At 51.3% G+C, this 19486-nt stretch overlaps 1 protein-coding gene across 1 annotated transcript; it reads right to left on the reverse strand.

The window, feature by feature from the left end:
* Positions 1–7886: 7886 nt before the first annotated feature.
* mfhas1 (malignant fibrous histiocytoma amplified sequence 1) lies at positions 7887–19359 on the reverse strand. The gene is made up of 2 exons (XM_040158242.1): positions 16038–19359; positions 7887–9007 (listed from the first exon to the last, which is right to left on the reverse strand). The coding sequence occupies exons 1-2, from the start codon at positions 18985–18987 to the stop codon at positions 8805–8807; spliced, it is 3153 nt and encodes a 1050-aa protein (XP_040014176.1). The 5' UTR covers positions 18988–19359; the 3' UTR covers positions 7887–8804.
* Between the last annotated feature and the right edge of the window lie 127 nt (positions 19360–19486).

Raw genomic sequence — 19486 nt, forward strand, 5'->3', positions numbered from 1 at the left:
CTGACATCAAGAAACAGGAATGTGCAGCTCTCGTGTCTCCCCCCTCCTCCCTCCTCAAACACCATCGGCAGGTAGACGAATCATTTGCGTTCCTGCTCTGCTCGGCTCGTTTCCCTGCGAACTCCCTCCTCTCCTGCTGAAAGCCTTTCTACCGCAGCCTTAAAAGGAAACAGCCACTTCTCTGGTAGTCGGAGAAGTTTCCCTGTCTCCAGGAAACTCCCACTGGGATGTTGGATGTTTGGAAAACCAAGGAGTCTCGCTGAGCTCCATTCACAAACTGTTTCCAAACCGCTCAGACATCCCATCTCGCTTCCTCCTCTATTGTGAGTCTCGCTTGTGAACGGTCCGAGGAGGGTCTGAAGGACTTTGAGGATTTTTGGTCACAAGCCACCAGACAAGTGGTTTCAAATTCACGCTAGTGGTCATTTTATTATGTGCATTCACCCACCTAAACCTCCAGTACACACCAATCACCGATCATTCGCATCGTCGCAACATTGTGCAGGAAGGGAGTGAAAGAAACTAATATTTGATCGTCGGTCGAAGAACAGAAATACAGGAGCTCTGCGTAATTCAAGTTAACTGAAGTTAAGTTTTGTAGTTTTTATTTCAGAGCGTGAGAGTGTTCATGAGACAAATTAAGTGCGTGAAACGCACGATTAGCGTTTCAGCATAAAACCAGGGACGTAGTTATAGATCGGATACGTCGTCTCCACTCAGCTTTGCTGCTAACTTGTCCCAGTGCTCACTCGCTGTGCTGCAGCTACAAAAAACCCAAAAACTATATTTTCCCAAAAGAGGCGTCTGTAAACCCGGCGACAAGACGCCTCCAGCTGCAAACAAGGTCGACTGTCACTAATAATCCCCGGAGGTTTTATATTTGTAACCGTTGCCAGAAAAGGGATTTTAAAGCGAGTGACATGAGTGTTACGTCTCCGGGAAGATTGGCTGAGCCAGCAGGGGGAACACTGATGCACCTGAACCGCTCATGGGTTTAGATCAACTCCCCAGAGGAACCGTCTTCATTGCCGAGAGTGTGACGTAGTGACTTCTCACAAGGCTACGACGGGTTCCTCCACTCCTTCTCCAGGTTGTCCTCAGGAGCCATGTTAGTGAAGGACGCACATCTGGCGTCAGCCTGCGTTACTGCTGGATGTTCTTCAGCACGACAACGACGGATGGGCCAGAAGAAAACACGCAAGACAAGACTTTTATTAGGGAGAACACAGACCGTGGAAAATGACCCCGCTATCATCGCGTGTCTTCCTCATCCCTGCGTCACATGTGGAGCTCAAATAGAAGTCTGTCCCCGTCCAGAAGCTGCACACGAGGATCGGCAAACACTGTAAAGACGGAGGCGCTGCATGTCTCTGTGTTACAGAGCAGGGGGCTGAGCTCACAGCAGCAGACTCATTGTCACTCCAGACTGACGAGGGACCATCCTGCCTCTCCTTCCCCCCTCTCTCTCTCTCACTCACACACACACACACACACACACACACACACACACACACACACACACACACACACACAGAGCGAGCTGGGAACCACGACAGGCTCAGGATCGCGCCCAGAACAAAAGATCATATGTGAGCTGAAATCTGCTTATGGCACAGTGAAGAGATTTCAGGGGAAAGATAAAGTCTAATCCATCTCAGTCGACCCCTGGCGTGACGACGGTCCCGCCGAGAGCTCTGCTCCCCGACACGGCAGTGGGACACAGCCAGCGGATGTTAATGGTCCACGCGACAGAGACGAACAGACCAGGGGACGAAGGATAAACGTCCACAAATCACAAATCTGCTTGGAAATCGCAAACAAAGACGCTCGTTACGGCCTCAGACCTCGTCTCGTAGTCAACAGTAGGCACAGCATATACACTATATGTACACTACACTGTGCTTCCTGTCTACAGCCACCAAAGCATGATGGGAAATGCAGTTCCAAAACTTAGAACATGATTTCCCCAAAGAAAACCGGTGACAAAATACCATTTTTCATTTTGAGCCATCACAACATGTTTTGTACGTGTTCTTATTTCTCTGACACTGTCCTCTACGTCCTTTGCCTGTTTTAAAGCCGTGGACATGCAGACGAGCTCATCGAAGCTGCCCCAGAGTGCGGTACAGCTCACGTGCCCGTTGGAGGCGTTTCTAAATAACTCCACGCCACGTCCGACGGCAGCGCGGCGCTGCGTGCTCTCTGTTCGCTTCGTCTATTAGCAAGCTCCGAATCAAGGACGAGCAATCTGAAGATGGCACCTTGAACTCGTTTCACTGACTGCACAATGAATCGGATCATTAAAAAATGATCAACAGATTAACTGATAATGAAAATCAGGTCAGTTGGGATCCTAACTCGCTTCCGGCTAAATACGAGGACATCTCTGTAAACGCTGGGTTGCAACAGAGATCAACACGAGTCTTTGAGTCAGACAGTCGAGAGGAAAATGGGAAGAGCTCTTCAGAGAAACTGCCGCCTCTGTAACTGTTCATTTTCTTTGGAGTCTTCACAGCCCCCGAACAGATGTGAGACGCCATCCTGAGTGACCTCTCAAACACAGAGCTAGAGAGACCAGAGCTGGTCTGCAAATAGTCCCAGGTTCAGGTTCCAGGTGACCGCAGGTCTGAAGGCCGACACGGAGCTCAGGACCTGGACCAGGTGCTCATGTGGAGGGGCAGACAGTGAGCAGTGTGAGTGAATGAGCGAGGAGCAGAGGGCACGAGCTGCCATCGGCTCAGCCTGAGGATTAACACTGCAGTGGGTCAACACACACAGTACTAACTCCCTACACACTCTCAGTCAGCAGAGTCCATTTCAAGCTTCTGTCACTGTGTGTGTGTGTGTGTGTGTGTGTGTGTGTGTGTGTGTGTGTGTGTGTTGCGTCACTGGTCAGCGTTGAGGCTTAACAACACGTCGCCACACTGAGACACATCTGATCCCTGCAGTCAATGGACAAATATGTAGAGTTCAACAAGAATAAATCTCCAAACTCCATCTAACAATTATTTTCATGATCAATATTCTGTTCATTATTTGTTTCTGTTGGTTCCTTGTGTTGATGTGAGGAAGGTTCCAGTCTCCTCGTGGCTCCTCACTGACCTGACGGTTTCCTCTCTTCACGCTTCATCTACGTCAGCGTTTAGTCGCCACATCTGTTTCGTCCACAGCTGCTTCCACAACGAACACAACAACAAACACTTTTTACAGATTATTTGATGGATTTTGAATTTCCAGTGTTTCCAGTCAGTGAAAAGGGGGTTTATCCCTATGGGAGCGTCACACTGGCATTTAGGTCATAAAATATCTGGCCTGTTGACCAATACTGACATTTCATCCTGCGGCTGGGACTACAGGACAGCTCAGTATCCAAAATGGACATGGTTCATCCCCTGTGGAGCACAAAATGAAAAGACACTGGGAAGTTGAGTCTGATGTTGCTGGGCGCTCTAAGTAACAAATAATCAACCAGTTAAGCAACAATGTCAACTTCAGGACATCGACGGAAACAAAGAGGCTCATCTCCTGGGGACCACCAATATCCAATACAAGAACACATTTTGGTGCGCGGCTTTCTGGGTATTTTCCTCTGAGCCTGACGGACCTGGTGTCTGATGGACCGACAGAACGGCCCTGCAGCTACTGAGGCAGGAAGCCCTTTCAGAAACACAGTTTGCTCTTGCTGAGCGATGATCGTATTACAGGAAAAAAGTTCCCGAACATCGACGCTCACGGTGGCAGCCTTCTGCTGCTCTGTTGTCTTTCCCCTGTAGGAGCTCCGCTGTGGGTCCAGACCAGATAACTGGACTGAAGAGAGGAGTGCGTGAGATCAAAACCAGGATATGAGAAGTGGAGCAGACTCCGTCGGCGGGATGAGGCTCGGAGAACCGGCTCAGACCCTGTCGGCGTGTAACAGTCAGATCCAGATACGGTGGCCGGTCTCCTGAAACCCAGAAAATGAGACTAATCCGCTCCGATCAGCAGCTGTACCGACCGAGAGCCCAGATCCTCAGGAATGTGTGGCCTACTTCCACAGCAGAGGAAACGGACCAAAAATAACTCAGTGTGGTTACTGAGCAGGTCTGAACACAGATCCAGAGTCTGGAAATGAGGCAGAGCAGGACTGAACCTTTTACTTCACATAGAGGAGCGATGGCTTCCTCTGCAGTGTTCTGCACGGGGCAGCAGAAATGAGAGAAACCTGACAGTGAACGCAGGGTTCAGGGTGAGTCCAAGGCCTGGGCAGAACCCTGAGGGCCGAAGCTGCAGAAGAGTGATCGTCGCTGCTGATATTCTGCTTATTTACATTCCAAAGGTTCGGCCTTTAACAGGAATCCTGCTTTTCGTGGCACAGAGAAAACCCCAGTGCTGTTAAAGTAGGATCCTTACCACAGGTGTAGCGGCGCGTGTCTGCGGGTAAACCCGCCTCTGGGCAGGAGGATCTATACATATACCGACATAAAAATAGTCACAGATTTAAAGAGCCGGTCTGCAGCCAAGCGAGTTACAATCTCAGTCTTTAAGGAAGAGCCCCGTCACAGGCAACATGCAGTAAGTACCCCCCCAAGGCGGCACCAAGCCCGGGGAGAAGAGCCCTCCCCGGGTTTATCACCGCACGCCTTTGGCACTGGCAGGCAAGCGAGCACCTTAAAACGCATGAAGCGCTCCTCACATCTGGACCTCTGCTGTGGCGTCGAAGCTCTGGGATTCCCCTGAAAACTGCTGCTGATAACTGAGTGTGTGTGTGTGTGTGTGTGTGTGTGTGTGTGTGTTCCAGCTGTTAACATCTGCCGTGTAATCAGATAAACTGGCCTCGTGCAGCTGAGCAGGGATCTGTCACACACTAATGCTGGCTGAGACTTTACTAAACCTAAAGACACATTAAGAAAAAGCTGCTGATTGTGTTACCGTGTTGTGTGTATTCCAACTCCCTTCGTGGTTTAATCTGCCTTCTCTTCGGTCTCAATGCTGCTCCGTCGGCCAGCAAACAGACTCGAGATTCTACATTGTCTATCAGGGACCCCCCAGGAGTTTTTTCTGTTGGGGAACCTGAACTGTGGCCCGACCTGCTGGATCGATCGGTATCTTCCTTTGCTTCTGAAAACCTTTTTACCTCTTTGAAACTGCTTTTCCTTTTTAAAGTTGCTTCTGAAAATATACTTTTAACATTAAACTTTTTTACGACTTCCTGCACTAAAAACCAACAGCGTGTCGGTCCGTCTCTCGGCACCTTCCCTCCCCAGCCCATTGGTTCCTACTGAAGACGGGAATCTGTAAAAACGGCTCACAATCACACTGTTTCATTTTTAAACAAGGCTCAGTCCTTTTCCTAAAAACAGCTGCTCACTGTTCAACATCAAACGCTTTAGAAATGAGAGAATTCTCTGCAGATTTTTTCAGACCTCTGTTTTTAGCAGAGTAACCAATCAGGATCAGTCCAGAGGGACTTTCTCAGCTTCCACTTCTTGGACCAGAAAGTGGAATCAGTGAGTCTGAGGGTCAACACCCTGCAGTTTCTGTCCACAGGAGCCACAGCGGCCTGACACGACCCGATAGTAACGGGAATGTGAGAACTATAATCATCAGCCTCGTTGATGGTGATTCAGCAGCCTGTTCAGCTCCAGCTCCACATCAGAACTTCTGTATCACATGACCAACGCGCTGCCCGGACCCTTTGCTGCCTGGATCTGTGCTGCACTGACGCAGACTGACGGGCCTCAGACAGCAGCTCAACCTTCCTCACACTGAGGATGAAACCAGATATTCCTGTAGACCTGAGTGGAGGAGCAACTGAGGACAAGGACTCCAGCTGCAGTTTTGCCACCTCCCAACGTCTGGTTCACGTCAAACGGTCTGGAAAGCGTTTTACAGGCGTTGGTCTGGGTTCATGGTCTCGACAGTGCAGGTAGATCAGAGCTGTTCTGTCAACACGGTGGAGGTGGGAGTGGATGTGGGTGGGGGGGTCAACGGTGTTAAAAAAACCAGGGCTGTCCGGCAAAAAAGTTGGACCTGGTTGAACCCTTGCCTCAAAGCAATGTGAAGTCATCCGGCACGACGGCGCGTCGGCCAATCAAACACGTGCAAGCTCACATTCCTGGTGGATCACGTTGTAACACGAACGCTGTGTTTCTCGTCACCTTGTGACCGTGGAGCCAAAAGCTGATCTCAGAGTTGTACAGTCCTGCCCGTGAGTACTAGAAACCTCGGCGCAGGGTCATGGTCTCGGATTAACCTTCAAATTCACCCATCTGTTTCTCAAACTGCACAAACTGGATCATACTTCACGTCTCCCCCCGTACCTGACCAACACAGACCCTCCGTTACCTTAACGCAGGACTGTACAAACTCAGACAGTCCGTCCAATAGCTGTCTCGGATATTTCAGTTTGCACCACAGCAGAATGGGAATTCAGGGTGGGATTCAACCTGCAGGAAACACTGAGCGACGCTGGTGAGACACAGCGGTCACGTGACCAGCCGCCAAAACCGATTCCTCAAAAACAAAACCAAACAACGTGCAGACCTGGTTTGGATCCGCATCACGCAGTGCACGTGGTTTTACGTGACGCTGTTTGTGTTCACCGTCAAATAAACCACTCCTCACACCGTGTTGACCGGTCTGGCTAAAACTCATAGTGACGGCTCAGGTCGTCTGCTCCCCGAAGCACAGTATGACCTGAAACGAGGGGGTCCTCACGGGGGCCTCACGCCTCACGGGGGCCCTCACTGGGGCCTACAAATCGCGAGGCTCCGTCGTGTAGAGGCAGCCTGCTGATAATGTGTGTATACAGACCGTATTCTTAAAGACATCTCTGTGCAATCAAATGATCACACACTAAGCTGGGGAGGGAGGTGGGAGGTGGTGTCTCCGGCTACACCCAGCAGCAGTGTCTCATATCTACAACAGGACCGGGTCTGTGTGAACAAACCTGACGAGGAGTCCTCACTCTAATTTCTATAAAACAGCAGACCACGTGAACTGAAAGCGGGACGGCAGCTGGAGGGCGGGTAACGGCAGTGTCTTGGTTAACGGGGCGGTGTGCCGACAAATTGTTGGCTGGCTGTGGTGAGCAGACGTCGATTCAGCAGCCAAACGCCTCGCCGCGGTCTCTCTGCTGCTGCCACGCCGCTTTTTAGCTGTCAGGACTCGGAGCTCCGAAACCCACCCGACTTGGAGTTAAAACGCTGCTTTTTCAGACATGAAAGACGGGAGGCCACGTGAGACAGGAAGACACAAAAACAGTCGCTGTGAGGACACTCCGACGCAGGAGGACAAACGAGACAAGTGCGGAGTTGTTGCCTTGCCATTTTCCTCTGGTGACGCAGCTCAGGTTCACACTGGAGTCAACACTTTACAGTCAACTGATGAGGCGGCGCTCAGGGATCCAGCGTCCTCCCAGACCTGCTCAGAAACCCCCTCCCCCCGCACCGCCGCCACCACCGTCTCAGCCACATGTCTGAGATAATACAGCAGGATTACCGCAGGGTGATGTAACAGGATTGTCATCCTCTCTACCAGATTACTCACCAACACACTTCACTGATAAATACGGTAACAAGAAGCCAAAACAGTCACAACACGCAGACAAGCCGCTGCTCCCTGCGTCCGAATTATAACCAGGTGTCGTCTCCTTCGTGATTTCACTTCCAGTCCCACATGAATCAAAGGACGAAAATCTGAAAGTTCTGGTGCAATCAGACAAACCGACGGACGTGTTTCAACAGATCAACACCTGAGAGATGGATCGCAGCGATTTTATTAAAAAAAAAAAAACACACTGATCAGGCTGTAATGTCAGAACACGAGAGCCGGGACCGGACTCCACGCCTCAGCTTCCGAGCCGACGTGGACGACAAGTCCTCAAAGTGCTCCGAAATGTGCCTGACGGCCGGACAATCTATAGTTGATGAGGAAGGCCGTGTGACATGATCGAAAGCTCCAGCACAGCCACAGAAAGAGACCCGGGGTGAAAGCGTTTTCTCAAACACTTTACAACCCTTTGCTTTTTCCTCGTGACGTCGACTCGGTTCATTCTCAGTTCGATAATGCGTCTGACTCTGACTCAGTGAGCACGGACGGATTTGCTCTGTTCAGACACGTCGTTCATCCTGTGTCTCCTTTTCCCTCGTTCACGCTTTGGGACGACTGATACTCCCAATATCGAAATTCAACCGCTCCACCAAACCGTCCTCAGGCTTCTTCACACGTCCTCTCAGATAACTACTCATCCGGACATGTCGAGTTTCATTTTGGCTTTTGATTCACTGCGCTCAAACCCCTGAAAACTGACATTTACAGTAACGTCAGACCAAGACAAGCAGCAGATCCTCACGTGTGAGAGAACCAGTGAACGTTTGCCTTTTTTCTTGAAAAATGACCTAACTCTTGTCTGATTATTCATTTTCTGTCGATCGACTTATGTATTAATAGAATAATCGTTGCGTCTGTAAAAACATCCACGTGTCTTTGACTCCTCACCATCCTGGACAGTGTGTCTTTCGGTGTCTTCGTGGACAGAGCACTGCTGGAGATGTGGAGGGTAAACACGACAAGCAGCAGCCGGCAGCTTCCACTCCCGATGCGACCGGTAGGGGGTCTGCCCCACAGAGTCCGCCTCCAGGCCCCTCTCAGCGGCAGGGCTTTAGTGAAGTGCAAGCAGCTGGTTTATTCAGCGATGACATGCTGCGGCCTGAAGTCCTGGTCTAGCTCACTGACAGTAAGACCGAGACCGTGTCAGCGGCATAAAAGACCTTCTGTTTCAGAGCTGAAACCATTATCTAACAATCTGTGAAGCCTTTGTCAGTTCAACAAAAACAGCGTTCAGAGTGAACATCGACGTCTCCGGCCTCTGGTTTCCCAGAGAAATCCTGGCGCTTGTCCCCGATCTGCTGCAGGGATTCGCCTCTGCTGACGGAATCTGGTTCCTCATCTTCATCACTTTCACCAAAGCGAACTGACTCACTACTGACCGCCGTGTGTGCGGTAGAAAGTCGAGACAGTTTTCTGACTGTTGAGGTTGAGGAGAAAAGCTTCAGACTTCTGACACTTCAATAAAACATTTATACAAACCTGCGTTTTGCTAATAATGCAAATGATCACAACTAAATCGGGTTGTATATAGAAAAAAAAAAAAAAAACAAGCAGCCACTGTCGTTTTTGGCTGCAGGCTGAGGTCGTGTCATTTCCCAGCATTCAGCAGCAGAGTGTTTTTATGGGCAGAGGAGGTGCTGTAATCAGTGCTTTAAAGCAGGCGAACTCCAGTGGTATTTCCTTTGGCTGCAGTTCGTGTCTTTCCAAACTTCACTACAACATCACAGAGTTGCAGTTGCAGGGTAGAAAGTGTTACACACCGAGGAAAACGTGGTCGGGCTGAATTTTCTTGACGGATCAAACTTAGATGCGACAAAAGTGAGGAGCGCTACTGACAAGAAAACCTGTGTGAGAGGACACAGAACAACCATTCGCTGGTATTAGATTTTATCAGTGAAGAAAGAAAGAAACAGGAAAATGACTATTCTGAGTTTAACTGGTCTGTCTGATTCAGAACAGCTTGTCATTGGTCAATCAGGCAAATTCAGGTTCACAGTTCGTCAAAGCCGAAGTCGGTGCAAAACATTTATGTGGATTTCTCATAAATCCTGTTCCCAGGAGGCTCTTGGGCCCATAAAGGGAATCCCTCAGTTCCAAATGTGAAATTCACCAGGTCAAAAGGTTTGACGTTTGATTTACGACCTGCTCGTCTCAGAAGGTTCCAGCTTCCAATGTTTCAGGGCAACGGAGAAGAGAGCAGCAGCTTTCAGTTAAAACGTGTTCAAACCAATACCAGAGGTGGGTAACATACAGCAGACGTGTCGGAGGGGCGGAGTGAGGCCGACAGCCTCAACAACCTCACCACAAAAAACCAGAGTGTGTGAATGTGGGAGGGGGCAATCTGCCGGGAACACTGAGAGACACACCCGGGGGACAGGTAGGTCCACTCCTCTGCCTGACGTACGAAGACACTCCTGGTACTGTGTGAGTTAAATAGGCTCTGCTGCGTCTGACTGCCTCGCTGCTCAACTACTGAATCTGTAACTCGGTTTAATCCCCACAGATCCTCTAACTGGATTAAGAGGAGCCGGCTGAGCAGCAGGGAGTCAGACCGAGTCCGTGGATCCACAGCAAGAGTGAAAGTGCTGCGGCTCAGCAACACGTGTGCTCACGGCCAATCGCTGCAGTCTGTGCACACACGTCGATTCGTTGATCGACAAAAAAATGAACCTCTCTCGACATCAATGAATCAGGTTCTGAAATGTGAGAATTTTCTTCACCTCAGAGTGAACTGAAGATCTTCGGGGTTTGACGCGTTCACCTGGATCTGGACTGAGTCCACGCCGGGGGAAGGGGAGTCCCCCCGTGGGTTCTGATCTGTAGTTGAGCGTCAGATTTCACCCGTTGACGTCTCCTCCGCAACGCCACACAGGTTGTACGTGATCTGGCTGCCTGGAGCCTCACACTCTGTCCTTCCCTCTGTGACACACAGCGATGCTGAGCTACTCACACGGATTCGTAGACCCGGGGTTACATCCGGGTAACTTCTAACGCTACTTCGCTGCGTCTGGGGCCTGATCAGGAGGCTGCCGCCGTGCGACCGTCTGCGCTGCGATGGCTTCGGTGAGGAGAAAACCTCCTTTAACTCCACCGCCGGCATCAGAAAACACGAGCAGCCAATCACGGCTCTCGCCGTCCCACCGGGTATCTCCGGCGACGGCGTGGCCCCCTAAGCGTGGACGTCACCTACGCGCTTTTCATTGCTCTCTGGCGTTTTGTGGACTAAAGGAAATATGCAGCGGATGAACTGACGATGAGAAGATCTGTGAGCGGCGGCTCTGGCAGCTTCAGCTGAGCGCCGCCGAGACGAACCCCCTCGCTGAAAACACTGACACGCTGATGAGTTTGACCCGTGAACTCAGGACGAACATCGACTGTCGAAGCAGATTCTATTTTTGTGTCTGAAATTTAAGGCGACCTGACGCTGGTTGTGAAACTGAAGCAAAGTGTTTAATGGTCTGACAGAAGTTTCCAGCGGCCCAATAACCTACAATCACAGACAGCGAAAAAAACATGGCTACAGCTCAGCAACAGACTCACACTCACACATATGGACGAGGATCACACCTGGGGAGCGAAGGAGGAAGCACAATAGTTGGACAGTTAAACGATGGGTGAAGAAAAATGAAAACCCTCTGGGTTGTTTTTCTGGAATCGAACTTCCACAGAAGACAAACCGTGTTTAGTCTGCTCGGCTCTGTGGAGCCTAAACTCTGCTTCAACACGCTGCAGCCAAAAATATCTTGTCCATAAAAGGCCAGATGAAACACACTGCACTCCAACACGAGCCGGGAGATCTCTTCACAAAGGTATGAGTGTGTCTGCGCAATTAAAGGAATAACACAAAACCCAGGCGGCTTCTCTCCTGCCTCAACCGTCGCCCGTCAGTTCATTGGCAGGTGGTCGGTCAGCGGTTCGTAATGGTCGCCCGGGCGGCTACTCCCCGCGTTTTCTCTGGGCCGGACTCAGAGGCAGGAGTCTGAGACGATTCATTCTTACAATCTGAAGGAGGCCTGTGGAGTTGGCCCCGATCCACGATGTTATGAGTCCTCGATTCCCCGAATCCCACGGAGCGTCTCCCCGAGCCGCAACCGGCGGCTAACGATTGTATAGTAATGCAGCCAACGCACAGAAAAGCCACGGCGCTCAAACACTGTTCATGCATCAGATGGCAGCGTGGGTTACGAACACAGGACCCCAACTCACTGCAGACTGGGCGGTTCTCTGGAGAACCGCGACGTTCAAAGGAAGCAGCGGGCTGGTGTACAGAACACCGACCTAGAGCCACAACGGGGCGATGATTAATCAATTAGCCGACTGACAGAGAAATAAACGGCAACCGCTCCGACGATGGACGAATCGTTGCTCACTCATTGCTCAAACGTCTGCGGTGTCTCTGGTTCCAGCTTCTACAACAGGAGGATCCTGCTTGTCTTGGTCAAACACCGTCACAAACTGAATCTCTTTGGGTTTAGGACTGAACGAGACTTCTGGAGACCTGCAAAGTCGTGACCGGCATTTATTCACTAGGTTTTTGAAAGTGAATGGCTTCATAGATTTAAATGATTCATTGATTAATCTAAAAAAAATGATCAGCTAACTAATTGATCGTAAATAATTGTTGCAGCTTTACACTGAAACATGAGCAGGAAACTTTTACTACTTTCCAAAATATTGCAACTGAATTAAACTCACTGCTTAGTGTTGTTAGTTTGTACGATCAATAAAAATGGATCGATTTCTAATCAACCAGTCACAGATTGATGGGGAGATGGAGAGAAACACGGTACAGACAGACGGGCAGAAAGGTACGAGCTAACAAGTCATGAGAGATCGATTTGACAGATACTGCGATGAGTCACGATTTTAGTGGGAACGGTAGATTCTGGCTGGACGCAACAGCGGGGCCACAGTCTGGTTCTCGCCGGGTTCTCACCGGGTTCTCACTGGGTTCTCACTGGGTTCTCGCTGGGTTCTCGCCGGGTTCTCGCCGGGTTTTCATCGGAAAACATGTATAAAAAAGACGATGATGTGACTTCTGCTGGGGTCTGTATGCCTCCCTACATCTGGAGAACACGACTTGTGGCCGGAGCCTCTCTGTGGCGTCACGACGCCTCGTGCACGATCGCATGTTGAGACACATTTTGCCTTTACCAGAACACCGCAGTGTTCGATTACATTTCGATTGACTGTCTTTGGTCCGAGCCGGACGCGAACGACGGAACCAAACCTGCTTCGGTTTCGAGTGAAGTCGTCTGGAGCATCGTTTCCAGATCCCACGGCAACGGCTGCACGGTTTCGCTGGAAAAGCGGCTCATGGAAAAATAATGAAGACCAGCGCTGCAGAGTCACACTGGACACATTTATGGGAAGGCTGAAAAACACCAGAATTTTCCTTCATTGAATCCAAGTATTTTGCAGACCAGGAACCAGATGTCAAACAGAACCAGCTTATCTCAGCCCGACCTGGAACTGGGCCGAGCGTGTTTCCATTCCTCACTTTCTAATCGTCAACAAACAGCGCTGCTCCCACTCCGCCCGCATCCACCCTCGCACGTTTCCCTCCCCGTTTCCTCTGAGAGCGGCTGAACTCTGCCTCTGCAACAAACCAGAGGGAAGCTCGGCTCTTTTTATGAATTTAATGCACTGCTCACATGACACAGTGAGGAAATTCCTCCACGGCTGCCTGACAACAATGGGACATAAAAAGCTGTTTTCTTTGCTCCACTGACACTTTTTTTTTTTTTTTTCCAGCCACACAAGACAAACTCCAAAGCATTTCCTGATTTGGTTGAGTGGCCGAGCAGAAAGAGCACTCTGTGAGGAATTTCTCTCTCGCTCTCTTATCGGACTCTCAGTAATGACTGCAGCTATAAAATGATCCATTAAACATCAGAGCTCCAATCACAATGAATTCACACGCAAACTATTTTATCGCATCCAGAGTCGGATGCCGACACAGGCCAACATTTCCAAACACTGCGTCCTCTTTTGTCTGCTGCACATTCCTCCGGCTGGCCCCGCAAGACAAAACTTGCATTATCGTCATTTAAAAAGCTGCACGAATACTTTAATGCAGCATCTCAAAGCGCCCTGCCGCTACCTCCGCGACTTCAGCCCCGGGTCCAAGTCCGCCCCCCCTTTTCGTGTCATCCATCCGATTTTTTTGTGTTTTATGTTCAGTTATATTCTCTCTAACTTGAGCAGTTCCGTAAAGGAAGTTTGGTGTCAGATTACACACCTCTTCCCAGGAAGCTTATTGGGACATAACAGACAGGTAAAATACAGCCTGACATAAAGGTCCAGAAGCATCAAATGACCATTTCCATTATTAATTCATCTATCAAATGACTCTTACTGCGAATCCAATAGTTGTTTAGTCAATAAAACAAAGAAACGTCCAAAGCCCCCAAAGATTTTCCGTTTACACAGATACGTCAACAGAAAAGCAGCCGATCCTCACGCAGCAGAAGCTTCAACCTGAAAATGTTCAGCATTTTAGCTTGAAGAACTGTTTGAACTATTTTGTTCGATTATTGAAATTGTTGCCGATTAGCCTTCTGTTCCTTGACCTAGTGAAAGTTTCAGCTCAAAATTTTGTTTCAAGGCTCCTCTGCACATTTCAAAGATTTAAATTCTGAAAGACAAAAACACCGAGTTTATTCCATTGACTCTACTTTTGGGCCTAGATTAGATTTCAACACACTGAGACTCCGATGCTCGTCACAGGTAGGTTCTTAACTGTGGACCATCATCTCCAGGTGTCTGACCCTAATACTGTCCTCATGACCTCTGCAGTCCGAGGTCTCGACCCGCCAGAATAAAAGCTCAGAAAACCTTCAGACAGGAACTAGTCCACAGAGACGAGCAAGGACGTTCCAAGGACTGCGAGAGGAAGGATAAATCAAAAATGTGACGTGATCAGTTATTTCCTATCTATTTTATCGATAAGTGTCTGGTGTAAAAACAAAACAGTGTAAACTGGTGCATACGACTGTACATCTCATCTGCCGTCAGTACAATCTGAGACGAACAGTAAAAGCAGGTCGCGCTGCTTCCTCCATCTCTGCATCAGGAGCATCAGCTGTAATCACAATCAGCATCGAGGATTATCTCTGTGCCCGAGGGGGGGTTTACCCCCGTGTACCCCCCGTCTCTGTCTAACCTAATGTCACAAGCAGCAACCTTTGTTCGGCCTCCCTCCCCCCTCTGACCGAGCTTCCCGGCACTGAGGAGTCATCCTCTGCATCTTTTATGAAGCCTTGTTTTCATCTGATCAATAAAAGCTGCACACGTTAATTTCATTTCAGCAAACTAAGAGGCAAGTATTAGTCATGTTCCTCTGTGGCAGTAAAATCGGAAGGGAAAGGTTTTCAGCTCGTTTCCTCGCACACAGCCTGTTGACCAGTCACGTGACCTGTAGATCAGCAGATACCAGGATAAAAACGGCGCTGTCGTCATCGTATTTACACCCGGCGGATATTAAAAGTATTGTATTATAAAAGCCCGTCGCACTGTCCAGGGAGACGCAGCCAGGTCGCTCATTCGAGGCATTTCTTTAAATCTACTTCTGAACATTTCGGCCATATAAAAAGGTCTAAAGCTTTATGAAGAGATTTAACATTTCTCTAGGGACAAACGGTAGAAAAGCAAAGATGTTCACTTCAGATGTTCATATGACAAAGAAAACCTTGAAATCCTCACAAGGTGAAATCGGCAAGTGTTTGTCGTCGTGCTTGAAGGTTTGCCTGAGGGGGGGGTGTGCTACTGTGGTGCCACTGGTGGGTTAAGATGCTAAACAACATCGTGAAAAGATGGTATGCATTTGTGGTTATTAGAGCCACAACAATCAGTCAATTATTATTATTATTCAGTTCAACAGAAAACTATTTCCATCATCAGTGAATCATTCAGGAAAGTTCAAAGTTTGGGATTTTCAACTGTTGGTTCAAGAACAATATTAAATGTGTACATGCAGCTGTAGATGTTATAGAGCCGGTACGTTCCGACACCCACACAAGTGAATGTGGGTAATTCCATGTAGCTATGTGCGTGTATGTTTGTCCACATGCTGGTGTATGCCGTCGCTCAGTGCCTAACGGAAACTTAAAAAGCAAAGACAACAACATGAGATCTGAGTGCGTCTCTCTCTGGGCTGTGGGACGAGGTAACAGGCATTTTGTGGAAAAAATAACCGACCAAAAAACTCAGGACAATAACAGGAGGATAATAAACATATCGATTAGTTGCAGCACTGACGCCTACACACATTTCTCCTGTAATCACTAAGCGAGAATAAGAGGATGATGTTCTAGGTAACTACGGCGATGTGTGGTCACGTGACCGCTCGGTGGGCTGTGTCAGGACAGACGGCTGAGAGGAACAAAGCCGAGTGGTGCATGGAGACGAGCTGGCCTTCTGAAGTAAGGCCCTGGGGGGGTATTTACCTGGGAAGGCGTGTGGGCTGGATGACCCTCTCTTCAGGCACTTGGAACAGAGAATATGTACAGAGTAGTGCAGGCCGGGCCACTCCTGCAGCAGCACATTCAGCTCCTCCACCAACGGAGTGATGGCCTGCCACGCCGTCCAGATGTTAGGCAGAGAGGCGTGGCTGGCGATGGACAGAGTCTCCGCCTGCAGCTTCCCCTGGGGGGGCCGGTGGCTGATCACCACGGGGACTTTACCTCGGTAGGCCAAGATCTGGCGCCTGCCGTCCGACCTCTGGACCACGTGGCTGTTGATCTGCACACTGAAGCGGGCGAACAGACCGGGAGGAAACAGGAAGGGGAAGCTGTACTGGACGTGCAGCTGCTCCACAGAGAAGAAGTGACAGTGAGGCAGAGAGCCCCCGCCGGCCGAGGCCTCCGCCCGCGGCTCCTCGCTGCTGACGTAGCTGGGGAACTTGTACCACGCCGTGGCCCCGTTCAGAGGCTTGCTGCGGGGTTTGTTGATGCAGTAGCAGATGCCCATCTTCTCCAGGAGCTCCATGATGAGGTGGAGGTCCTGCTGCGTCTGGATGAGCGGTCTGAGGAGCAGGCGGATGACGTTGGAGGGCAAAAGGCCGTGCTGGAGGAAGCCCTCCACGTGGTGCTGCAGATGGGTCACCCTGAGGTTCTCTCCCTTCTCGTCCTCTATAACCAGACTCACCCGCCCCTTGTCCCCCCTCTCCCCCTCAGACAGGAGCCGGTCCAACAGCGTGGACTCGTCCCTCTGGAAGAAGACGTTAAGAATCGCGATGAACCGTGGGAGGTTGTGAAAAACGTACTCCTTTAGAGTGAGGCTGTCCTCAAAGTACAGCAGCTTCCCGCTCTCGTGCAGGTAGGATAAGGCGCTCTGCAGCCGGTCCTCTGTGAGCCCCGCCTGGAGGCCCAGACGGGCCGAGTCCCACCACGAGAGCCACAAGTCTTTGGGCTTAAAGTGCAACTCCTCCAGCATCTGCCAGGACTTGGGCAGCACCCGGTGGAGGTTGGGGAAGATCTCCCTGTGGTCTGCGACAGACATGAGCTTCTCCCGCAGCCTCTGGATGTTCCTCTGCGTCTCCGTGCAGCTGACACTCAGGACGGGAGACAGGATCTGCAGCCGGTGGTTCAGCATGTACTGCAGCTGGGCCTTCCTCCGCCTCAGGTTCCTGTCCGAGACGCCGTAGAAGACGACGTGAGGGCTGGAGGTGCGGACGTTGTAGCCCTGCTCCAGCGCCTGGTCCACCTGCAGAGCCACGCTCCTCAGGCTCTGGATGTCCCTCTTCTCCTGCAGGCCGATCTGTCTGTGGATGTCCAGAGTCTTCTCCTCTACCTCCACCTCTCCGCACAGGTCCGCATGCGTGCCCACCAGGCACACGACGGCGTGGGGTACTTTGGCACCGAGGAGGTGGAGGAAACACCCGACGTGGGCGTAAAAGTTCTTGGGCGAATATGTTTTGAGATTGACGACGAGAATGTAGAGAGCACCGGGGGAGAGAAAAAAGGGTTTGATGAGGTCGTAGTTTTGCTTCCCTGACAGATCATACACCAGAAATGTGAGACAGCGGTCAGCGTCCGCCACCCAGTTAGTGACTTCAATCCCTCTGTTTGGCTGGATTCCTCGAGCGTCCTGCTGTCTGCTCACCACGCTCTGCCGGAGCCAGGTTTTCCCGGCGTTCCTCATCCCCATCAGGACCAGCTTCAGTCGCGGCTTCACGGCGAGCTGGGAATGGGCCAGCTCCTTCTGATAGGCTGCGATGTAAGGGATCCCCTTCATGCACACCTCGTACGGGGGCTGGATGAGAGGGTTGTCCTTCACCTTCCATATGTTCACTCTGGACAGCTTTCCAAAATGATCTGGAAGTATGGCTATTTGGTTCCCCTGTAAAACGAGTTCCTCCAACCTCTCCAGCTCCACGATGGAGTCAGGCAGATAGGTGATGTTGTTATTGTCCAGCCAGAGGTTGACCAGCTTCACCAGCTGACCTATTTCCTCGGGAATGTGCGTCAGTTTATTCCTGCTCAGGTAAAGTTCCTCCAGCCCCGTGATGCCTAAAATGACCTCGGGGAAGCTCTCCAACTCGTTAGAGGACAGGTTGACCATTTTGAGTCTCTGCAGATTTCCGAAAGAGGGCGGCAGCACCGCGAGGCTGTTCCCGTCCAGCATCAGGCTCTCCAGGTTGTGCAGGTGACAGAACGCGTCAGGTAAGGCGGACATGTGTAGGCTGCTGAGCCACAGGATTTTAATGGACTGCAGCCTCATGATGTCTGCTGGGAGCGCCTCGAACTTGTTCCCGGAGCAGTCCAGTTCCTCCAGCTCACCGAGGGCCAGGATCTCAGGGGGGAACTGGTTCAGCTTGTTGTGATCTGCATCCAGAGTCCGCAGCCTGGTGAGGCCGGAGAAGGACCTGGGGAGATCGTGCAGGTCGTTGAAGCTGATGTCCAGTTCCTCCAAGAGCTGAAGCGCTCCGATCTGAGCCGGCAGATACTGGATTTTGTTGTGGCTGATGCATAGCTTCTTCAGCCCCCTCAGCTGACCCACCCCCTCGGAGAGGCTCCGCAGGCAGTTGTGGCTCATGTCGAGCTCCAGCAGCAGCCCCAGCTCGAACACCACCCAGGGGACCGCCGTGAACTTGTTCCTGCGGAGGACGAGGGTGCGCAGGTTGTTGAGGGTGGATCCCAGCCCGTCTGGCAGCTCCTGCAGGGAGTTGTTGCCCAGATTGAGCACCTCCACCTCGGCTATGTCCTCCGGCAGTGTGATCTGGTTGTTTTTGGAGCAGAGCGTGAGCTGGCGCAGGTTGCTCCGCAGCTTCCTCGAGCGGAGGGCGGCATCCCTCCACAGCCTGGCCGTTTTCAGATTGTTCTCCTTGTCCTCCATGGCGCTGCAGCCGGACCCCCCCTCCTCCTCCTCCTCCTTGTTTTCATTGAGAGTTTTCATGGGTCCTGAGCGGGCAGCATGGTGGACGGGGTCCTTCAGAAATCAGCGCGCTCCTCGGCGTCAGAGAGGAGAGAAAGGCCGGTGCGTGTCGGGAAATAATGGAGCTTTTCGACGGGAGCAGAAGCAGCGTCTGCGGCCGCGGAGGCATCCTCTTCTCCGGCGCCACCCAGCACACAATGAAAACAAACCGCGGCGGTTACAGCTCCGGGTTCGAGCCCCGATCCGACGTCCGGTGCCCCGGGTGCCCTCCGTCCATCGCGGGCGTGCTCATCGCCTCCAGACCCCGTCCTCCGGACCGCTCTCCCCGGCTAAATCTGTGCGTTTCTCAGCGCTTTCTGGGCCGCGGCGCGTCTTCCTGGCAGCGGGGAGTGGAAGTGAGGCAGCGGCGGCGCACACTGCGTCAGATCTCTGAACACTCCTCCCTCTCTCCTCCCCCCTCCGTCCACACGGCACGGGGGGGGGGGGGGCGTGATTGTCCTCACGCGTTTGACGCTGCTGG

The sequence above is a fragment of the Xiphias gladius genome, chromosome 20, assembly GCF_016859285.1.
Source record: "Xiphias gladius isolate SHS-SW01 ecotype Sanya breed wild chromosome 20, ASM1685928v1, whole genome shotgun sequence".
Taxonomy (NCBI): domain Eukaryota; kingdom Metazoa; phylum Chordata; class Actinopteri; order Istiophoriformes; family Xiphiidae; genus Xiphias; species Xiphias gladius.

What these genes read in the sequence shown, in the direction of transcription:
- mfhas1 (XM_040158242.1), bottom strand. Translation starts at nt 18,987, where the DNA reads ATGAAAACTCTCAATGAAAACAAGGAGGAGGAGGAGGAGGGGGGGTCC. An exon ending in CAGCCCACACGCCTTCCCAG is followed by an intron (nt 9,008 to 16,037) that starts GTAAATACCCCC and finishes CAACCTCAACAG; the next exon opens with TCAGAAAACTGTCTCGACTT.